We start from the raw sequence: 20,808 nt of genomic DNA on the forward strand, positions 1-20,808 counted from the left end.
AGGATTCAATAGTTTGATGTGCATTTGGAGTTTTGGACTGGAGATGGGCTTAGCTATGTTGCGAGTGCTTTTGTGGAGCCCTTCGTTTGCGAATTCGCTCACTGAATTGAGAAAAATGTTGAGCTATACTCGTATATGTGTTGAAGTCACATCTGATTCTCCATTCTTGAATTCTATTGACATTGAGTACGCTGATGTTAGGAGGGCTGTGGTCACTTTTAAATACCCTTGGAGGCCATCTTTATGCTCTTTTTGTTATGTTTCTGTCATACAGATGAAAATGTATGGTTATAAGTTTGTGGCTGCATTAATGCTTCCTAAAGATGGCATTACTTCTGATGGGGGGATTGGGATTGGTGTGAGTACAACTGTTGTGCAAGGGCTAAGTATAGCCAGTATTGCCACTGCTCATGTTGGCCCTGTTAAGAGTACCAAGGATCATGGAGTTTTGACAACTAATCCTGGTCCTACTATTAAAGGTAAAGTGAAGAATAAGGTTGAGGTCAGAACTACTTATGCTTTTGTTGCTTTAGATGTTGATGTGGATGATGTTTTGGGGGTAGTTGTTCCTATCAATTGGTCTACTAGTCGTGCTGGAGTTAGCTCTGTTCCTGCTACCTCGGAGCCTAGTGTGGTTGGGGGCAGAATGGTGAAAACTCTTGTTTGTAAAGTTAATGCGGTGGGACACGCTGTGGATGTTGATCAGATGGTTGGTGGGACAATTGGGAATGCAAGTACTTGCAATTCACGACGTCATGGTTCAAATCCTAACTCCACAACCTATGTCATGGTAATGGGCTGAACCGTCCAATGTAATGGTCTTGAAAATATCAACAATTCACACTCTGCGCTCATTTGGACCGAATGCACCTAGACCGGGTTTGACGGCCCAACCATTCATTGAAGCTTGTGACACGCAAGTCCAATTCTCACAAACTCTATGGTCGGACTGGGCAGAAGCACGCCCGAGCTAAAAGATTACTCCACAGCTAGACTAGTGAAGCGCTTTGTGGCATTATGCATAACGTCACCTGCCCAAAACGGTTTTACAAATGGCGTTACAACTTACAAGACTCACAACTTTGATTGTATAAGTAAGGAGATTATTTAAGTTACGCGCAAGCAGGCCGGAAGAAAAAGAAAAAAATAGGCCGGTCCAACTCGATCGCCATGTCGAAATTATTGTACAGTCGAGATTGAGCTTCCATTTCCAACGACACTCGCAAAGTCGCACGCCATGCCCGTCTATCCTCTTCGATTCCTGATTCCACAGTGTCTCAAAACCCCACCTTCACGCCTCCAGCTACCACAACCAAAACGACTCTCTCTGCTTTGCCTTCCCACCTGCTCTGCGTTACCTTCTTCGCCGCCCACCGCCACGCAAAACCCACCTCCGCCGCCTGCAAACGGTACGGTTCATCTGCCCGCCGTTAAATGGACGCCTTTCCGCAAAAAGAAAGTCGTAATGCGAGTCGGTTACGTCGGCTCCGGCTACAGAGGTTAGTTAAGCCAATTGCGTGCTCAGTTTAATTGCGTTCAATTGTAAACGGGGTAATTTTGCTTGTTATTCTTTGAAATTCGCAGGTCTGCAAATGCAGAGAGATGAAAACGCGCTGTCCAGTAAGATAATTTTCCTTATTTTTTGCCCACTATGGTGCAGTTTGATAAAATTGAAAACTGAAAGCCGAAAGCTCAAAAATTAAGTACGGAATGCTGAATGCTGATTTTTTAAAGTTAAAAAGCTGTTTGATAACCATATTAACCTCTGAATTAAAGAAAAAATGATGAATTAATTTTAGTTCCGTTATTTTAGCGATTCTCTTTTAATTTTTCTCATGGCCACCATGTATTTGTGGTAGAGGTGATTGTGGTGGCCATGGTGGAGTGGTGATTTTGGTGGTGGTTGAGAGGTGGTGTTGGAGTGGTGGCGGTTGAGAGGTGGTGGTGGAGTGGCGGCATGGTGTCTATATCTACGTTCACCTCAAGTGCGGCTCTATTTGTTATGGTCTAATGATTATAACTAGGGAGAAAGACAAATGCATATTGCATTTCAGGAATTTTTTTTCCCCGGATGGAAAGGGCTCCACTAGCGGATGTTAATTACAATTTTTCCATTTGTGCTGGGTTTTCATCTTCATAGTTAGTATTGCGTAGTATTCTATTGAAAACTGGGAGTTGAAATTACTGTTATGAGTTATCGCTCAGCCATGTACTTAACAACTCATGTTTGTTTGTAATAAACATCCGCTAGCTACTGCGTGTTTGTAACTCACGCATGCTTGTTTGACTCCATTACAATTTAATTGGCCTAGCCACTGCAGGCGGGAATTTGCTAAAGCACTACATTTTTAATGTAGCAATAGAAAGAGAGTTGGAAACTGCAATTTTTGAAGCTGGAGGCATCCGTGATAGTAACTTTGGGGATTTAGACAAAATTGGGTGGGCAAGAAGTAGCAGAACTGATAAAGGAGTGAGTTGCTTAAAAAGCCATATGTTTCCCTTGTATTTCTTGTCCTTGTACTTCCACTACAAAACTGCTTACCCGCTAGCAGCAATGTTTTTAGGTGCACTCCTTGGCAACCATGATAACCTTAAAAATGGAAATTCCTGAAAATGCATGGAAGGAAGACCCTTATGGCATTGCTCTTGCTAATCATATCAACTCTCGCCTTCCTGCCAATATCAAAGTTTTCAGCATTTTGCCTTCCCGAAGGTGCGATCATAGTCTATTACCTTGTTAATCTGTACAGTGTGTAAAACTTTTGATCATATTCTCCATTTATCTTATTTAGTTGTATTTTGTAATATTATTGGGTTGTTGTTTAGGTGTTAAAATTTAAACCAGTGCGGTATTTGTGCGGTATTTGTGTGGGATATTGTCTGATTGTATGCCATTTTAATTTTTAAGGGAGAAGAAAATGAAAAGCCAAAACAAATACAACAGTCGATTCATATTTTTGTATAACTGCTTTGCCTTTTATTTGAAGGCTACATGAAGCTCATAAGATGAAGAATATGTGAAGCATCATCTTAACACAAGTATATCTGGGGAGTAACTCCTTTAAGTTATGAAGCAAACATTAAAGTTATCAAGCAAGCATTAAAGTTTTGTCTTACGTGTATGCATACCATGAAGTTGTCCAAAAAAATGTATCAACACAAGGCAAAGTAGTCTGGGGAATGAACCAAAACGCTAGCTGGTTGTCACAAAAAATGTATCTGGTGTGCTTATAAAGTTATTTCGTGTACTATTTATCAATCCTACTTTCCCATTATATTTGATTTTTGTGGAAAATGTGACCTATATCAGGAGCTTTGATGCTAGAAGGGAATGTAAAATTCGCAAGTATTCATACTTCCTTCCTGTTGAAGTTGTTGGGATAAAAGATTGCTTTACTGCAGCTGAAATTGATTATCATCTATCAGAACTCAATGATATATTGAATGTCTTTGAGGTAAGTTTTCTCTCTTTAGTCAAGTTGGTTTTGGGTGTCAACAGGGGAAAAACAGTAAAAGAAACGGAAAGATTAGGTTTTGTGGTAAAATAATATTTGCTTATAACTAAGCGCCGTTTGATCTGCAGGTTATAGGAGGTTTTCTCAATGCACTTCTCATGCAAGCAATTTTAGTTGGGTTACCGCTTGGTCAATTAGGCTATTTGACCTTATGAGAGACTTTTGTGTTGGGGATAAAACTTACAAGAAGCAGGAGAAACAACACATTTTATTTTCGTTGATACATTAAGATGGCGGTCTTTCAATTTAGGATGTTTGCAACTTAGTTCTAGAGGCCCTACTCAAAACGTTGGCTTCCTTAAGCCATACTGTGTTTCGCCTCCCTAAGAAACCCCTGTTGGTCCTGTTCCTGCTTCTTGGGAGGTCTGGACTGATTATAGTTCTACCCTCATGCTTTTTTCTTACAAAGTGACTATTTTCTGACTGGAAATCATTTCTTTCATTAGGCCATGATGATATCCTTTTAGTGGATGGTAATTGGTATGGAGATAGTATAAATTATGTAGTAAGTGTTTTTGCAGCGGTCATCTCCTAACCATTTTGTTTCTATGAATGGTATTGAAGGGTGAACATCCTTTTCACAATTACACAATACGAGCTAAGTATAGGAAACATTTATCCAGAAAGGATAGAAGATCAAGAAACTCCAATTCGCATGGAAGTGATGGAGAAGAATTTATTGGGGCAGATGATTTGGCTGTTAGTGATGCTGAGCAGAATAATCATAGTTCATCTCAATCCATGATTTTCGACAACTATACAGCTGAAAGTTGTGATGAGAGTGGGATTGATTTGAAGGATCGGAATCTCCTTTTAGCCAGATGGTTGCATGAACCTGATGAAAAAGACCGACTCAGTGCAGCCCATTTCAGAAAGATTTTCCGCTGTTCTTGTGGAAAGCTGGAGCAGCTGATTGGAAATAATTATGTGGAAATCTCCGTATTTGGAGAGTCATTCATGTTGCATCAAGTAAGTTTCTACAGATATTTACTCTTTGTCGACGTTCTTGTCGTATTCTTAATGTAGCCCTGGTATCTTTTTCACAGTCTTATTACTAAATGTTAATTCTCTGTTTAAGTTAAGACATAAACAATGGCACTGTAAGTTCAGGCATGCAGAACATATCTTTGGTGGGTGCAACTCGGGAAAATGTAGCAAGTTGGTATTGTCGTTTAGGCGGAGGTGCTTTATTTCAGGAGCCTCATTGTGATAATGAGATCAGCACTTATATTGTGCATCAGAGAAATAGCATTTGCTTTCTGTAAAAAGGAATATAGTTCTTATAATAGGCCTGGAATTGATTGCTGAATGATACATAAAATTCGCAGATTTTAACTTGAACTGGTATATAGAGGGTGGCAATGAGATACATGTATGCATGTTCATTGTTCATGCATTGAAATCCAATTCGTCCAGTCTACCATGGGCAAAAGGACAACGTTAAAGAATCCTGATTGCCTTCAGAAATCTCGGAGCATTATTGTTGCTGATGCTTCTAGATACCCTTTAACCTATCTTACACGAACTAGGGGGTGGGTATCGTGTGTGTATGTTACGTATGTATATAAATGTCAAAAAGGTCGAATGACTCGAACCTATAAATGGAGGATTGGAGATATGGATACAAATTAAGATACGGGTAGAGAGTTACGCCAGTAATTACTGGTAATGTAGTATTTGTTGTGAAATGAGTTTAAATAATTGGCAAAGAACTTTTTCCATGTGAAATTTGTTGGGGAAAAGTTAGGGATAAGTCAATCAAGGTCACAAAGTCAAAACTCTTTGATAAGTTGCTACCCCATGAGCCTTACTGAACTCTTAATTTTCTCTAGCCCACTAAATAGTAATCCTTCCGTCCCTATTTGTTGGTCCCTTTTGGTCTAACTTATTAAGGAAATATCATCATTACACTCGTCATATTTTCATTCTCTTTTTCCCTTCGAGTTTTTTGGAAACATCATCCTTATCTTTTTCTTGTTTTTTGTAATTAACTTCAAAATAAAAGGGTGAGAGAGTAGACTCGTCAACTTTTACCCATTATTTTTGAACTGGGACAATCTTGTTAGGACATCAAAAGTGTCAAAAGGAGCCAACAAATGGAGACGGAGGGAGTAAACACCATAGCACTTAATGCATGCCATAATTGCCCAAGCCACGAAAAGTTACAATAAGTGCGTGCTATAGTAATGGACTTAGCTCGCAGTTGGCAGATGTATAGGAATGCCGCGTCTGACTTTCAAATTCCATGTCTGGTATGTATCCCGCACTGACACCCATATCATGTTGTGTCGAGAAGGGTGCTTTGCCCAAAATGGCGGATCCATGTTACAAAACCTTTACCATGCTTGTTTTGATGATGTATTTTGCTCGTTGAACTAAGGGATGTTCCAAATAAAATGCCTCCCACACCTGCACACAATCGCATAATAACTGTGATGGCATGATGGCTGGATATCATGAAAACTGTATGTGTAGGCCAACATCAATACTGGACAAGGATGCAGTTCTCTTTACGTACTAGTTTTTGTTCTACTCATGCATCATGGTGTTAACATATTGCACTGCACCAGATCCGCAAGATGGTTGGGACTGCTGTGGCAGTAAAGCGAAAATTACTCCCTAGAGACATTGTAGGATTGTCACTGTCCAAGTTCTCGAGGATTGTTCTACCACTTGCACCATCTGAAGTACTGATTTTGAGGGGAAATAATTTTGAGTTGCAAAACCAATCTGGCAACATAACCAGGCCTGAAATGCACATGTTGGTTGAATCGGAAGAAATACTGAAGGCGGTAGATGAGTTCTACCATTCTGTAATGTTGCCTGAAGTCTCAAAATTTTTGGATCCTTCAAAATCTCCTTGGAAGGAATGGGTTGACATATTAGATGCAAATACACGCATTCCAGAAGCAGAATTGGATGAAGTTAGGAATGCTTGGATATTGTCAAAGGGAAAATTTCAGACTAGTAAAACCACTGATGAAAGTTGTGGATGAATGAGCCTCGTACGATTTACGTCGAGACTTGAGAGCAACTCACCTGACAACGAGATCGGTACCCTTTGCACTTTGAGGAAGTGAAGTCATGTTTTGAAGGGTGTTTCTGAGAATATACCAAAAGGTGTGTATTTTCTCTTTTACTCTTCTTTGTGTAGTTTCCGTTACGGTGGGGTGGGTTGATAAGAAAAATGATATAGTGGGGTGGGTCGATATTGTTTAATTGATTGTTTGAGTTTTCTATTCAATTGGTGTTCATATGACGGGAATCTCCCGAGCAAGCATCCTGTCCTTCCTGCAGCTTCTTACGGGTTTTTTGTTTTTTTAACAGGTTTTGTGGAACTTATACTTGCAATGGGATCAACTGATCAAGTATCAACAAGGAACTTCTGAGAAATTTAGCAGAAAACTGGAATCAATTATCAGCATCAAGTTCACGCCGCAAATTGGACCTGTGTCCGTGAAAGTGAGCCATTTGCAAAAGACCCTGCGCCATGAACTTGACGCGAACAGAGCCATTCATCCTACAAAGGCCGCCAAACAATTTGTATTATTTGTTGCGCGTTTAACCAATCACTTCTATAAACATCAATCTCCATTTAGAAATACAAATGTATAGACAGATGAGTCTGGCCAGTAAGTCGAACTTTTAACTTCTGTGTCCAAAGGTACGGCATTATCAAGTGGTACCCTAAATTGAAAGTGATTGCTTTCGTCAGTGACACACAAGATGACAGATTTGAATTGCTAGCTGTTTGGTTCTTTGGAATTCTCTTTGCTTAGATTAGCTGTTTTTGGATTTTGGTGTTCACCTTTTATAGAGGCGGCGGCCAGGGCCTTATAGTCTAATTATTAAGTTTTGCTGTATATATGTACTTCTTGGTAATAGATTTTACTCACCAAAAAATGAAATCTCGTCGCATACAAAAACATTGCAAATTTTTCTGGATAAATTAATGATTAGTTTGCTGGAAAAACAACTGAATGTGGGTGGAGTGGAACCTATATAATATCTTGTCTTTCTTGAGAATATACAAACATCTTTTTAGTATCTCCTCTCGATAATGCGCCAATTCACCTCACTGACCTGAGCTCTGGTGATAAGTAGCTTGATTGTGGTTTTAAGTTTACGCTGGGTTACCTTTTCTCAATTCTTCACAAACTCGATCTAATCAGCTACATATTCGTGTCAGAAAATAGCTTGCACATATTCGTGTCAGAATAGCTCCCACGCTTCCTTTAAACTTTTCTTATGTGGGGTGATTTTGTTGTTAAAACTTACTTTCTACTATTATGCTAGTATTCCTACTTCTTTTATTTTAGAAAAATCTTATTTGCGAACCATTCTTTAAGGGTAGTCCTATGGTACACACCCCTTATTAAGGGGTGTACCGTACGTATCATAATTTTAAACCCTTGGATTTCAAAGTAAATAATCCGGACCACCCATTTATTAAACCGATTAATAAAATAAAAAAATGGCTTAGCAGGTAACAGGTTGTTCTCTCTTCATTGACTTTCTCTCCTTCTCCCTCATGTGTAAAATACTACAAATTATATAACATAACCATAATTGTTATGACAACACAAAAAATTGATACTTTCTTACCACAATGTGTCGTACCAAAAGAAATCGATCAAAAGATATTAGATACAAGACCAAAATATATCGTTGCACAATCAATAATTATTATTCCCAAACAAAATACATGTCTAAAATATCACAAATTAAATATTGTATAACTTAACATCCTAACAGTCCTGATCGATCATTTTAAAAATACACTCACTAACGACATTTAAATTGTACAGTCAATTTATATTTGGTATGAAACCTAGTCCTCTATTGTAGTTGAATGTAATGTAGCCATGCGACTGTGACACAATAATGACGATCAAATCCGTTGAATTTTTTATGTTTGTTGATTAAGTCACCTACATAATTTTTTGTCTCAATCAAGTTTAGGAACCTCCATCATCGGCACGCAAATTGAATAATAGAATGATATTTTCCATCTAATTAAGTGTCTAGCTATAAGCCATCAACTTCATTCTTGATACGAATGACTTAATTAATATTATGTAAAAGATAGACGATTTTGATAAAATAAAATATAAAATAAAAAAACACTTTACGTGGGGCTCAGATGGTGCATTATTATATTTTAATGTTGTATTGAAATTGAACGATGAGATTTGTTGAAGTATGAAATTTCAAGGACTAACTATGTGATTTATTCTAAAAAATAATAACATTCTTTTAAAAAAAAATAGGAACGAAGGGTTTAAGACTTGAACCCCAAATCTTTTAGATAAATGTCCAAACTCCAACACCTTATCACTATGGTACACAATTGAGAATTTGTAATTCTAAAGGCTATTAATTATATAATATTTTCTTGTATGTAAGGGCGTTATTTTTAGGCTAAAAATTTGAGAAGACAGAGGCCTCAAATGCCTCCGTCCTAGTGATGGGTCTGCACTTGTAGATCATATTATAGCTATGTCATTGGTGTAAATCAAAATGTCGACTATAATAATTTTTTTTGAAAGAAAGTACAATGACAATAAATTTACAAAATTATTTAGATTTTACTTCCACGACCTAGTTCCAAGGACAACCATTAAATTTGGATTGGTACGCATAGGGTGAAGGTTTGACACCGATCCATGTGTTAAATATATAGTCCCAATTGTTAAGTGCACCGCCCTAAATATTGATAAGATAGGGTATTAATATAATTAATTTCACCAATTACAAAAAGGAGAATAATTTTCACCCTCTATTTTTTGATATTCATACTTATTTTTTTGTACTCCATTTTAGTGTTGAAAGTGTATGCATTTGAGACAGTTGGATAATTATTTTTTTCGTGACCTCTCATTTTTTCACAAAGGAATTTTGATTTTTTGAATTAAATTTTGTAGAAAAAGAATTTGATTTAGACTAATATTTTGAGAGGAAATTGTAGTTGTATTCGAAAATTTGGGTATAGTACTTACTTTTTGGTGAATTTCTTGGATGAAAATTTTGTGCGAAAACTTCATTTTTAGTTTAAATTATTGAGGTATTGTGTAGGGACAAATAAGAATTTGAAAAATTAGTGTAGAGGGAATCGAAAATTAAGACAATATGGTGGAAATTTTAAAATTTGAAAAAATAATGTGGCGGGAATTGAAAATAATTAGTGGTATTGTATTTTGTCAATTATAACTATCGTTTACTGAACATTCCGATTGAATTTTTTTTATACGACACGTGTGGGTATGAAAACGCCAATTTATGGTGTTGTCATAACAAATTTAGTTATATTACTGAATTTGCGGTATGGTATTTTGCTAATAATAACTATCGTTAACTGAGCATTTCATTTGAATTTTTTTATACGATACGTTGTGAGTATGAAAACGTTAATTTATGGTGTTGTTATAACAAATTTGGTTATATCACTGAATTTGAGGTATGATATTTTGTTGATTATAACTACCGTTAATTGAACATTCTGATTGAATTTTTTTATACGACACGTTGTGGATATGAAAACGTCAATTTATGGTGTTGTCATAACAAATTTGGTTATATTACTAAATTTGTGGTATTTTAGACATGTATTATTAAGGAATATTTTAATTAATTTCCTTTGGTACGATACATTGTGGTAAGAAAACGTCAATTTATGGTATTGTCATAACAATTATGGTTTGTTATAAAATTTGTGGTATTTAAATATGTTTTCTTTTGATATGACACGTTGTGTTAAGAAAATGACAATTTTAGATATTGTCATAATAATTGTGGTTATTTTCTAAAATTTGTGGCATTTTATAAATACTTTTGGCTTGGGTATAACAATTGTTGATTCTGGTACGACATATTTTGATTTTGTTGCGGAATATCATACGAGTCAAAAAAATTTGGTACGATTCATTATGGTAAGATAATGCCAATTTATGGTGTTGTTATAACATTTGTGGTAACATTATTTAATTTTTGATATTGTACGCATATATTTGGTTAGGGTACAAGTATTATGAATTTCGGTACGAATAATTATGGTTACATAATAACAATATTTTTTAATTATGGGTAACCTGCTAATGACCAGTTCAATAGGTAAATTTTAATGTACAAGTCGTAACTAGAATCATAAATATGCATTAGAAAACCAAAAATTGGCATAATGAAAATCACAAATTGTCATAATTTAGGCATACGGTATACCCTGTGTACCATAGCTTCCTCCATTCTTTAAAGAAGGCTTTACGAAAGTTAATTGCGCGCATCTAAAGTGTTTTTGGACTATCCCGATTGAAAATCAATTGTAACCGGTCAAAATTAAAAACAAATCTCAACTATTGATTCCGGGAATGGACGGCTGAAATTGCGCTGCTCCGTGAGGCTACCAAATCTCCGTGAATAAAGTTTCTTCCCTTTTATTTTAAACGTTTGGTTTCTGTCAAACTCGTAGTATTTCTCAAAATAGAGCTCGTGCTTCGAAAATACGAGTTCAACTCGATTTAACCAAATGCGAGTTTGACTGCCGGCACCCCCGTGGATTGAACGACCTCGCCTTCCAGTCTCTCCCGCTTAGAGAGAGAGAGAGAGAGAGAGAGAGAGAGAGTTACAGGAATCGTAGCACCAATGGCTGATATGGCGACAAGCTCTTCGACTCCGTCCGAGGACGATAAGCCAGTGATTGTTAGGGTTAAGCGCAAAGCTTCCCAGTCTCCCCTTGAAGCTTTCTGTGAGCTATTTAATTCGTTTCTACTGGTTTTTATTTTCTCTTTCACTTTAAGTTGTTACTCCTTAGATTCTTGCCAAACGTCTTAGGGCTCGAAATCAACGAGAGGCCATTGAAGCGGCCGTTGCTGGATCTCGAGAAGCTTTCAATCTCCGATTCTTCTGGAAAGGGTACCCTCTCCTCCCCTTCTCTGTTTATGTATATACGTATACGCATAAATGACTCACATATAGGTGTATACGCATGCATTGTATATACTAGAAACCTAGGGTAATTACCAAAAAAAAACCTAGGGTGCATGATATTTGATATCTCAGGGTATCCATGCCTAGGGGTGCTAATCGAGCCAAACAAGCCAAATGCAGTAGTGCTCGGGCTTGTTCAACTTCTTATTACACATGTTCAAGCTTGGCTCGAGCTTGAGAATTTTTTCAGACTAATTTTTCAAGCTTGGCTCACATTTTGAAGTTCTATGATCATGATAAGCTCGGCTCGGCTCTTGGAATATGTAAGTCAATCTCAAGCTTTCAATCCTGAAGCTTAAGCCTATGAAATTTCGAGCTTTCGAGCCTTAAAACTTGTGAAGCTCAAAAATGAAAAAAGCTGTAGAGAAAAAAAAGTACAGACTAGAAACATACAGACTAGGTGAAAAGATCCAAGGGAAGGTGATCTCATATCGATTGGATATTTATTGATTTATCCTTATCTTTAAAGTACTTATAGAACGACCTCTTGTTCACGAGCCTGTCAAGCTAAACACCCTTATGCTCAAGCTTGACTTGAATTTATAAATAAACAATCAAAAGTGACTGAGCTTGGCTTAAATTTTTGTTGAAGAAGTTTGAACGAGCCAAAAATCGAGTCGAGCTCAATCTACTTGGTTCGTTTCGCAGCCCTATCCGTGTCAGCTTACGCGGCGTTACGCCCAGCTCGACTAATCTGTGGGACCAATCCCACCGTACACTAGTGCGAGGCGCATTTAAAGCCGGAGCAAAGACTGGCCCTAATAGAGTTGATAACACCTAAGAGGTTTTGAACATGAGACCAATTAGGAGGGAACAAACTCTAGTCCTAGGCCTTACCACTAGAGAAACTATTGGTCTGTCTCTTAGTGTGTGGATGGATTAGTGGATGTGTAAATTGTTGTACAGGATGTATTTATGGGTATATGTAGAAAGCTTTATTGTCAATGTTGTAACTTGTAACTCCAACAGATGAAAGAGTGATGGCTAGTGTGAGGACGCTAAGACGCTTGAATACACAAATTTGGGTCCTACTCATATAGAGTGCTCTTGATGAGCAATGTTCCGAGAAATGCTGTAATCTCGTACTTGTTGGTTGACCATACCCTTCTGCTGTGAAACATAGATCGTCGATATGTTATGTGTCTACTTCTTCTTACCAGCGTGGCTCATAATCAAGAGATTACCTCTATCTAAAGCATTTTGATGATTTGCAGCAGAGGCATTGAAATCAAAAAAGGTTCTTGTGCAGCATGTAGAGACAACAAGCAGCTCAGAGGATACCGTTGATGTTTTGCAATTGTTAGTGGTACAATTTCTGGTCCATATGTTGCTAACTTGCTTTATTTTTGTGCTTGGCAGTTTGTTTTTGGTATGGTTCTAGAGTTGGTTTACCATTTACAAGTGTGTGTTGTCATTTTCTTGTTTCATCCTTTTCAGTACCTAGTAGTTGTGGTTCTGATAATTCAATGTTTCCTAGCCTAAACCAGCGGACGGATGTGAAAGTAAGGCAAGAAATGAGGAACAAAGACGTACATTTACAACAGAGAATGTAATCTCTCTCTCTCTCTCTCTCTCTCTCTCTCTCTCTCTCTCACACACACACACACATGTGCGCGCGCGAGCGCGTACACATGTCACTTACTACTTCCTATTCAAAGATCCTAGCTAGTATTGGTAAACTCACTTATATGCAATAGTCATGGTCTCCCTTAATTTCTTCAATGAAATGATTCGGTCAGATGTTGGGCCATTTGGTTTTGAGTCTGACAATGGGATCCAAAATAGTTCCATTGACGAGTGGTCTATACTTTAACATTTGAATGGAACCTACTCAATTTAGAATTTTCTTGATGAGTCCCCTCATACTGGAGTCATAGATTGTTATTCTATTGGAGAGCCTGAGTTTGTTTCGTGAATGGTGACTTGGTATGGACATGGTCTTGAAACAGGATCTTTAAACAAGTGCCTGTGTAACTCTGAATTTTCGCAATGATCACACAAATTGATGAAAGTGGTTTGAAGTTATAACTAGCTGTTAAAGTTGTACTTTAACATGTCTAGGCCCTGTGGTTTCATGTGCATTTGGCTGCATTCTTCTTTTAACTGACACTTCGCATTTTCAATTCAATTTAATGGCAGAAACAAGATCAGTTGCGGGGTAAAGCCAGAGTAAAGCAAGAGGTACGTTAGGTTTTAGCTTTTGGCACCACTAGTTACTTTGGTTACTATTAAATTTAGTTAACACGTGCCCAGCGTTGTTCTTTTTATCTTAGTTTTACATGTTATTTTTTCGATATTCTAAATAATGGCTGGGGAAATCTCTCTCTCTCTCTCTCTCTCTCTCTCTCTCTATATATATATATATATATATATATATATATATACACACACACACACACACTTGTAAATCTTTGACAAGGAAGCTGATGCCTTCTTTTGTTCTCATGTTATGTGGCTTTTTGCGGTGTTCCATTACTTAGTTCTCCATCAAGACTATTCTGTGTTCTTTGTTTTAATAAGGTTTTGTCAAAAAATGCTCGTTTTGAACAAATATGGAGGAGCAGAAAGGGGAAAAAAGAGGCGATGCATGATGATGCACTGCATGAAATGTGTCATGTTTATGATGTTGTTCGCGTTGATGTGGAGGAAGCAACCATTGAAGTGCATGACCAGGAGTAAGTTTCATTGCGATGTAATTTAGAACTTTACCTTTCAAACATAAAACTAGTTTGTGATAAGTTTTCATATTCACCTTTGGAATTGATTTGGTTGGCTTGGCTTCTGATAGAGATTCAGATTTGGAGGATCACAGGATTATGTCTAGTTATCTGCCTCTATTACGAGAATTCATCCCAAGTGCTGCTGAAGAAGTGGAGTCTGACATTCATGATTACATGTCCAACCGAGGTCCTTCTCTCTAATATGCTTCTTGGTTTTTGTTTTTGACTACTTTTAAGTTTAGCTTTTCAATTGAAGCATCTGTTGGCTTCATTATATACGACTCTTTTACTCACCTTTCAAACTTGTAGTCAGTTATAAAACTGCGTCTGACTTTTTGGAGACAAATTATTGTTGGATTTTGACCGTTCCTGAGAAGCTCCTTTTTCGTCATTCTCCTTGTGATATGGCCTATTGTCTTTTTGTGGTCTTTCATGCATTGATGGTTCTGATTGTTATGCAGCGTCCAAGGATGAATATGTGTATGACTTGTATGCTGTGAAGGAAGATAACAACACAATTGTGGAAGGCACATCAAACCCATTTCCTTTGTATGGATTCGTTTGTTTGTTGGTGGATTTGTTGCACCTACTTAGCAAAAAAAGAAGAAGAAGAAGAAGATTTGTTGCACCTCTTCTTTAGTTTTCTTTTTTTGTTACTTCGGGAATTTAACCTCTTCTTTTCTTGTAGTAATGGATAATTGTCTCTGGTACAGGGTACAAGTTGATGAAGATAATGAATTCTATGCTGGCCCAATTGCATCAGATAATGAAAGCGATGATTCTAATGGTATCATCCATTTTATCGCTATAGATGCAATTCAACATGCTGCTTCTTTTTTGGACATTTATGTTTTTTCTTTTCTGTTCTCAGCTGAAGACAATCCTATGAATGACTATCCTGATGAGGAAACTTCTGAAGACAATGAGGATAGTGGGAGCAGTACCTCCAAAGATGAATCAGAAGAAAATGAAGATTCAGAGATGAGTGCCAGTAAAAAATCTTCAGAACCTGAAGATTCAGAGCACCAGAGCTGGTTAGAAGAGGCAGACCCCATGTATGAAGATTACATCTACGGTGGTGATGAAGGTGATGGTGAAGGTGAGGCTTATTATGATAAAGATGAGGGCTCTGACAATGATTACTGGAAATGGTCCTACCGTTAACTCTTTGTTTACCGGATCAAAGTCATCAGCTTCAAGAGAAGTCGTTATCTACTTCACCATTGTAAAAGTTGCTCCTGAACTCGTGAGTGCCATCGAGCAACTGATTGTCAGTACAAGTAACTCTTTGTAAAGTTTCTTCGTTGAAGGCAACTCCAGATGAATCTACAATCTTGGAGATGCAGTAACCGTGGGTGATTTGTCAAATTTCTTCAACTTTGGTGCAATTTGGTACTGCAGGGTACTTGCACATGTGCATGAGTGTCTAAAAAAAAAAAAGTGTCTAAAGCTCACATCTCCCCAAACCGAGTAAAGGGTCCGTAAATTCTTTTCTGAACAGGAAAGGGTCTGCAACTCTTCGGTGTTTTATTTGCATTTTGTCGACATCATTAGCTTTGAGCCTGTGGAACAAACTGTTCCACAGTTGGACTGTAATTTAAGTGGGGAGAAAACTACTCGGCCTAGCCCGGTTCTGTACCAAGCAAGCTTGTCATGGTTGGTACTATTTCTCCCTACAATCGGGTTTGAACTTGGCCAGCCGGTGTTTGGACTGTCCAATTTCGTCCAAAATAACAACTTGAAATAATCCAATCCCAATGTGCAAGACCTTTTATACGGTAATGTTGATTGCAAAAAACGACTGAGTAAAAGATTCTAAAGTTTCTAAAATTTAAGTAAAAATTTGATTTGTTTTGGGTTAAGGTTTTGGGGGGGAGGAATTTTAATTTGGGTAAACTTGCAGGAACCCGTCTATATGTACCAACAAAATAGATACCTGAGGGGAGGGAATTTTTCATTTAGGTCCTGAAATTTGAATGAAATAAATGAAAGATTAAATCGAGTATCTTTACATATTAGATTAGGCTAATTTTTCACGTGTTCACTTTTTTTTTTTTTTTTTAAATTGCGAGATCCAAAATGAGCCCTGCATTACATTGGTACCCCATATCCATTTTGTCGGCTCCCTTAAGATTACGCAACTAGCGGAGATGCTCGTTAAAAGTGGTGACTTTCGTGTTAACAAACAAAGCCACGCACGAATATGTTCTGATTCTATGTTCCCGAGTTTCACCTTTCCTCGGGAAAAAAAGTGAGTCCACATGCACAACATTAAAATACAATTCCAGACATAAATATATTTAGAATCGTTTAATGTATGTGAAACTATGTATATGAAACGATTTAAAACGCAATTGTGTTTGGACTCTGGAGTTGTTTTAAAGTTTGATCATAGATGTATGTAGATCTTATAAGTATCAAATGACTCCGGACACAATTATGTCCGGAGGAGTTGTATTGAATCTGTTGATAGCATTGTTAAAAGAAGAATAAGAAATTCCCCCTTCCCTGTTAAAGCTCGTTTCAGATAATTATGATCAACATTTTCGCAATCCATCTCGTGACTAGACCTGGGTAACAGGTCGTGTCGGATCGTGTTCGTGTCGTGTCAGTCGGGTTCGTGTCACAAATCACCCAACCCTAACCCGATCCATTTAGAATTCGTGTTTCTCGAGTCGTGTCATTTTCGTGTTTCGTGTCAGAAATGCTCAACCCTAACCCGTTAACTTCGTGTCCGGTTCGTGTCGTGTTATCGTGTCTGTTGCCTAACTCTATATAGAATTGCAGATATACCATATATTATGTATATATGTTCGTGAAAATGGATGACACAGATTCGTAACCGTGTTGGTCGTGTCAATTTCGTGTATCACATGTTCAACCCTAACCCGACCCATTTAGAATTCGTGTTCTCGAGTCGTGTCATTTTCGTGTTTCGTGTCAGAAATGTTCAACCCTAACCCGCTAACTTCGTGTCCGGTTCGTGTCGTGTTGTCGTGTCTCGTGTCTGTTGCCCAGCTCTACTCGTGACTACCTGAGTGAAAACTACCCTCCCGGGATCTGTATTCCCCACGCATTTCTCCACACGTCCTAAATTTATGCAACAGTTGTCATGGATTTCTCAGCATCTGAATACCAGGCGAATCCACAAATACCGATCGATCTGTTCGTGTCCAAGAAAAGCGGTAACGCCGGCGGCGGAAGCGGCGGCCTCAGATTCGCCGACGCGTCCGGCAATCTCGTGTATAGAGTAGAAAGTCAATCGCACGATTCGACTCGCAAACGAGTCCTCTTCGATTCCGCCGGGAATGCCCTAATTTGCATCGCCCGTAACCACGTAATCCTCTCTCTCTATTTATATATGTGTATGCTGTCCTGTATTAAATACTGGTTTTAAAAGCTGCGTTTGTTGATTATTGATTGATCGCCTGTACGTATGTTAATTAATGGTATATCATTTGCCAATTCTGTTTCTGTTTTAAATTGGGCCATGATGATGGTCCGGGATATACTATTGGTCTGGAGACTGGAACGCGGATAAAATTTTAGAATTGATGGGAAGCATAAACCATGTTTTCCGTAGGCATATTAATCGTTGATCGAAATCAAAAGGGTATTCAAGCGAATGCGGAGTATTGGACGTGAAGTTTTTGGGATTCGGGTGGAACTTCTGTACCGTCCTAAATTTTCTTCATTCGGGTGCCTGATTGTGCTTCACTGCTTTGCTAATTTATGCTTTCTATGAAAGATTTTCGGCTTCAGTATTTACACAGTGTTCTTGTGTCTGTTATTCGAGTTAATTAGAAGGAGGGAGAGACCGACAAAAAAAGACAAATGGAGAAGTGGAGGGAGCCCATTCCATCCCTTATTTGTTTGGGTAGTGAAGGGTAGATATATGGAGATAACCACATTAATTCTGACTAAGAGTTTTCAAGTGGGCAGTTTTGGGGAGGAAAGAAGTAAGGCTTATAGATTCGTCATTGTATATCTTTGGCTTATATGACCAGGAATTTCTTAGTTTAGCTCTCCTTGCACATGGGAAAATGTAACCCCCAAATTAGCACAACCACTGGAAGGAGATATTTCACTGGAAGCTTACCCATGTTCCTTTATGTTGTGATGCTTTCAAAATACTTGTGTGATTAATTCATGCTTAATATAGATGAACAGTTAGTAAGCAATAGCTCAATGTTTGAATAGTGGGTTTTCCTTCCCACTTGATTTACTGGAGTTTGTAAGTGAGTTCTTATGTAGCTATGTAATCCAAATTTTTCTGCTATAAGACGATGCCTTCAGGTTTTCTATATTACATGCTGTACATCTCGGTTTTCCTATATTAGGCTGTGTGATCAAGTTACTATATCAAAGAAGTTCAAAAAATGCTCATGCAAGGCCGGTGGAATAGTGTAACAAAAGGAGGCCTAACGTTGGACTAAATGCTTGGGTTCATGTCTCCATAGCTGCTTGGTGGGACTAAAAATACTCTTTCGTGCCCGTAGCATATGGTGGGACCTTACTTTCAGCCCAACATCTATGTAAGGTGAGGTCCCCTGCAGATTGGCTATGTGGTGCTGAGAGCAATACTCCCTGGCGGATATGTGGAGTGAGCTTATGAAAATATCCATTTCTTGTGCCAAAAGAAATAGTCCAAACGCCTCTTCTGATTACTAACATGATCGGTTACATTTGGAATAGTGCCAACGTTTAGAGCAAGCATACAAGATGATTGTATAACTTGAAGATAATACCCACATGACAGAGATGCTTAATTGCTTATTCATGCCCTGTTGGCACAATCGTGTGAGACTGGTCAACACTAGTACTTTAATTCCATATGATTATGTGATGGTCATGTCTGAAGAATGTAAGTGAAACTCAAAGGTCTTGAATTAAACTTCAGGCTGAGAGAAATTTTTATAATTGAAAGTTCTTTCTGGTTGCAGAAAGGATCTTGGCAATGCTTCAAGGGAAACAGCAGTGAAGAGAACAACTTGATATGCAGAGTAGATAGGACACTAAAGTCATTCAATAGCACCGAGTTTGAGATATTCCCTGGCGGTGAAATTGGGGAAGAGTCAAAGTCTGATTTCAAGATGAAAGGTTCACCCTTCTACAGATCCTGCACCATCTACAGGGGGGATACTATCTTAGCACAGGTAATGACCTTCTAGTCTTTACAGCAACTAGCAGGACCTTCAATGTTTTCTGAGACGACACACTTCATTCTGAGTGGAGACAAAGCTTAATTAATATTTGCTAGGAATTATTAAAAGTTTAGATAACTGCCTTGTAGCGTAGTCATATCGTTTCCAAACCCTTTGCGTGATGCCGGTGCCAAAGTAGTTGTGCTGGCAGCTTATCACTGTGATGGTTAGCCTGGTTCCCTTTCCCAGTGTCCTTCCCTAGTGTAATACTAAATCATAATATTGATCCGATTTGTTCTACTCGATATAGCACATTCAGAACCCTTTAACTTATTTATCGGTAAAACACTGGTTACACCTCCTTTAATCACTGATGTTCTAAATTTTGAGCTACATCTTTTTTTCTCGTTTGATTATGCTTAATTTTCTCTCTTTCAACTTGACCCTTGTAGTTCCCTCATACACGAAGTTTTGGTGTGGATTCAATTGGTAGGAACTGTAACTATTACCTGATCAATAATTGGACATGCAGTTATTGGAAAACTAGTGAAGCAATGCAAACCTAATATATTGCTTATGACTTCCCTTCAACTTAGAATCAGACGTCTGAAGTTGGATTTAGGAACTGCGTCCACTTGATTGAGGAGATGAAGGTGTTTCCTCGTAAAGGATATCATAGATAGGATTCATAGTAGAAGAGGATCGTGGTAACATGTTTATGAGAATCATTTTCTTCACTAACTTGGAATGTTTTGTCTCAACTTGAGTAATATCCTAGCTACGGCAGCGTCCTCATATTGATGTTCCAACTGTAACGTGCATGCATTGAACTAACTTTCTTTTTCTTGGAATTAATGCAGACTAGCCTCATGTACAAGCTTGGGATTCAGAAGGTCTTCGTATCGAGGCACAAATTTCGACTGACCATGTTTCCTGGGTTTGGAGATCATGCTTTTGTTGTGGCTTTGATTGTAATTTATTTTGATGGGCGAAAACTGTGGATCTGACCAAACTTAAACATACGATTATATGCGTAATTTTTATCCTCCCTAACATTTAATTTCATCTCCCTGACATGGTTGCCAAAGTGCCTCGTGGCCTTTGAGGGTGTTGTTCAGTAAAATCCGTCTCCGTGACATGGAACTTGCGATTGTAAACACTCTCGGAATGGAGAAATTCTGTGCCTATCAGGCTATCACTGGATGAACACTCTTGCTGGGAGTGATTGAGAGTAATCCCTGTTTCCCCATGGGTATCAACTACCAAGGCCATTTGTCCAAGACAATGCATGAAGCAAGCTTGGATTTGTTGAGAAAATGGGGATTTGTGAAGCTATTGTTTTTCCCGCTTTATCTGTCAAGTATTATTCCCTTAGTAATCTCTCCGGAAATCTCAAAATGCTAACACATCTTGAGAGGGTCTTTTACAGACCTTTTAATTTTTATT

At 38.1% G+C, this 20,808-nt stretch overlaps 3 protein-coding genes across 5 annotated transcripts; all 3 read left to right on the forward strand.

Annotated features, from left to right (window-relative positions):
- Positions 1 to 1,118: 1,118 nt before the first annotated feature.
- On the forward strand, positions 1,119 to 7,235 carry LOC131314240 (putative tRNA pseudouridine synthase). 2 transcript variants are annotated; one of them, XM_058342757.1, is made up of 8 exons: positions 1,119 to 1,499; positions 1,585 to 1,620; positions 2,313 to 2,470; positions 2,565 to 2,713; positions 3,311 to 3,455; positions 4,080 to 4,484; positions 6,086 to 6,635; positions 6,843 to 7,235. In XM_058342757.1, the coding sequence occupies exons 1-7, from the start codon at positions 1,238 to 1,240 to the stop codon at positions 6,509 to 6,511; spliced, it is 1,581 nt and encodes a 526-aa protein (XP_058198740.1). In that variant the 5' UTR covers positions 1,119 to 1,237; the 3' UTR covers positions 6,512 to 6,635; positions 6,843 to 7,235. The 2 variants fall into 2 exon arrangements, with proteins under 2 accessions (XP_058198740.1, XP_058198741.1); XM_058342758.1 differs by having other exon boundaries at positions 1,120 to 1,499; positions 2,358 to 2,470.
- Positions 7,236 to 11,018: 3,783 nt separating this feature from the next.
- Positions 11,019 to 15,627, forward strand: LOC131314241 (RNA-directed DNA methylation 4). 2 transcript variants are annotated; one of them, XM_058342760.1, is made up of 10 exons: positions 11,019 to 11,256; positions 11,343 to 11,423; positions 12,716 to 12,804; positions 12,976 to 13,047; positions 13,638 to 13,679; positions 14,019 to 14,173; positions 14,287 to 14,405; positions 14,680 to 14,767; positions 14,932 to 15,005; positions 15,090 to 15,627. In XM_058342760.1, exons 1-10 carry the CDS (start codon positions 11,154 to 11,156, stop codon positions 15,380 to 15,382), a joined length of 1,116 nt encoding a protein of 371 aa, XP_058198743.1. In that variant the 5' UTR covers positions 11,019 to 11,153; the 3' UTR covers positions 15,383 to 15,627. The 2 variants fall into 2 exon arrangements, with proteins under 2 accessions (XP_058198743.1, XP_058198742.1); XM_058342759.1 differs by having other exon boundaries at positions 11,021 to 11,256; positions 12,713 to 12,804.
- A 1,609-nt stretch (positions 15,628 to 17,236) lies between these two features.
- LOC131314242 (protein LURP-one-related 7) lies at positions 17,237 to 20,449 on the forward strand. The gene is made up of 3 exons (XM_058342761.1): positions 17,237 to 17,555; positions 19,162 to 19,374; positions 20,223 to 20,449. The coding sequence occupies exons 1-3, from the start codon at positions 17,331 to 17,333 to the stop codon at positions 20,367 to 20,369; spliced, it is 585 nt and encodes a 194-aa protein (XP_058198744.1). The 5' UTR covers positions 17,237 to 17,330; the 3' UTR covers positions 20,370 to 20,449.
- Positions 20,450 to 20,808: the final 359 nt, after the last annotated feature.

The sequence above is a fragment of the Rhododendron vialii genome, chromosome 13a, assembly GCF_030253575.1.
Source record: "Rhododendron vialii isolate Sample 1 chromosome 13a, ASM3025357v1".
NCBI lineage: Eukaryota > Viridiplantae > Streptophyta > Magnoliopsida > Ericales > Ericaceae > Rhododendron > Rhododendron vialii.

What these genes read in the sequence shown, in the direction of transcription:
- LOC131314240 (XM_058342757.1), top strand. Translation starts at nt 1,238, where the DNA reads ATGCCCGTCTATCCTCTTCGATTCCTGATTCCACAGTGTCTCAAAACC. An exon ending in AGATGAAAACGCGCTGTCCA is followed by an intron (nt 1,621 to 2,312) that starts GTAAGATAATTT and finishes TAATTGGCCTAG; the next exon opens with CCACTGCAGGCGGGAATTTG. An exon ending in AGCATTTTGCCTTCCCGAAG is followed by an intron (nt 2,714 to 3,310) that starts GTGCGATCATAG and finishes GACCTATATCAG; the next exon opens with GAGCTTTGATGCTAGAAGGG.
- LOC131314242 (XM_058342761.1), top strand. Translation starts at nt 17,331, where the DNA reads ATGGATTTCTCAGCATCTGAATACCAGGCGAATCCACAAATACCGATC. An exon ending in TTTGCATCGCCCGTAACCAC is followed by an intron (nt 17,556 to 19,161) that starts GTAATCCTCTCT and finishes TTCTGGTTGCAG; the next exon opens with AAAGGATCTTGGCAATGCTT. An exon ending in GGGATACTATCTTAGCACAG is followed by an intron (nt 19,375 to 20,222) that starts GTAATGACCTTC and finishes GAATTAATGCAG; the next exon opens with ACTAGCCTCATGTACAAGCT.
- LOC131314241 (XM_058342759.1), top strand. Translation starts at nt 11,154, where the DNA reads ATGGCTGATATGGCGACAAGCTCTTCGACTCCGTCCGAGGACGATAAG. An exon ending in ATTGAAGTGCATGACCAGGA is followed by an intron (nt 14,174 to 14,286) that starts GTAAGTTTCATT and finishes GGCTTCTGATAG; the next exon opens with AGATTCAGATTTGGAGGATC. An exon ending in ACATCAAACCCATTTCCTTT is followed by an intron (nt 14,768 to 14,931) that starts GTATGGATTCGT and finishes TCTCTGGTACAG; the next exon opens with GGTACAAGTTGATGAAGATA.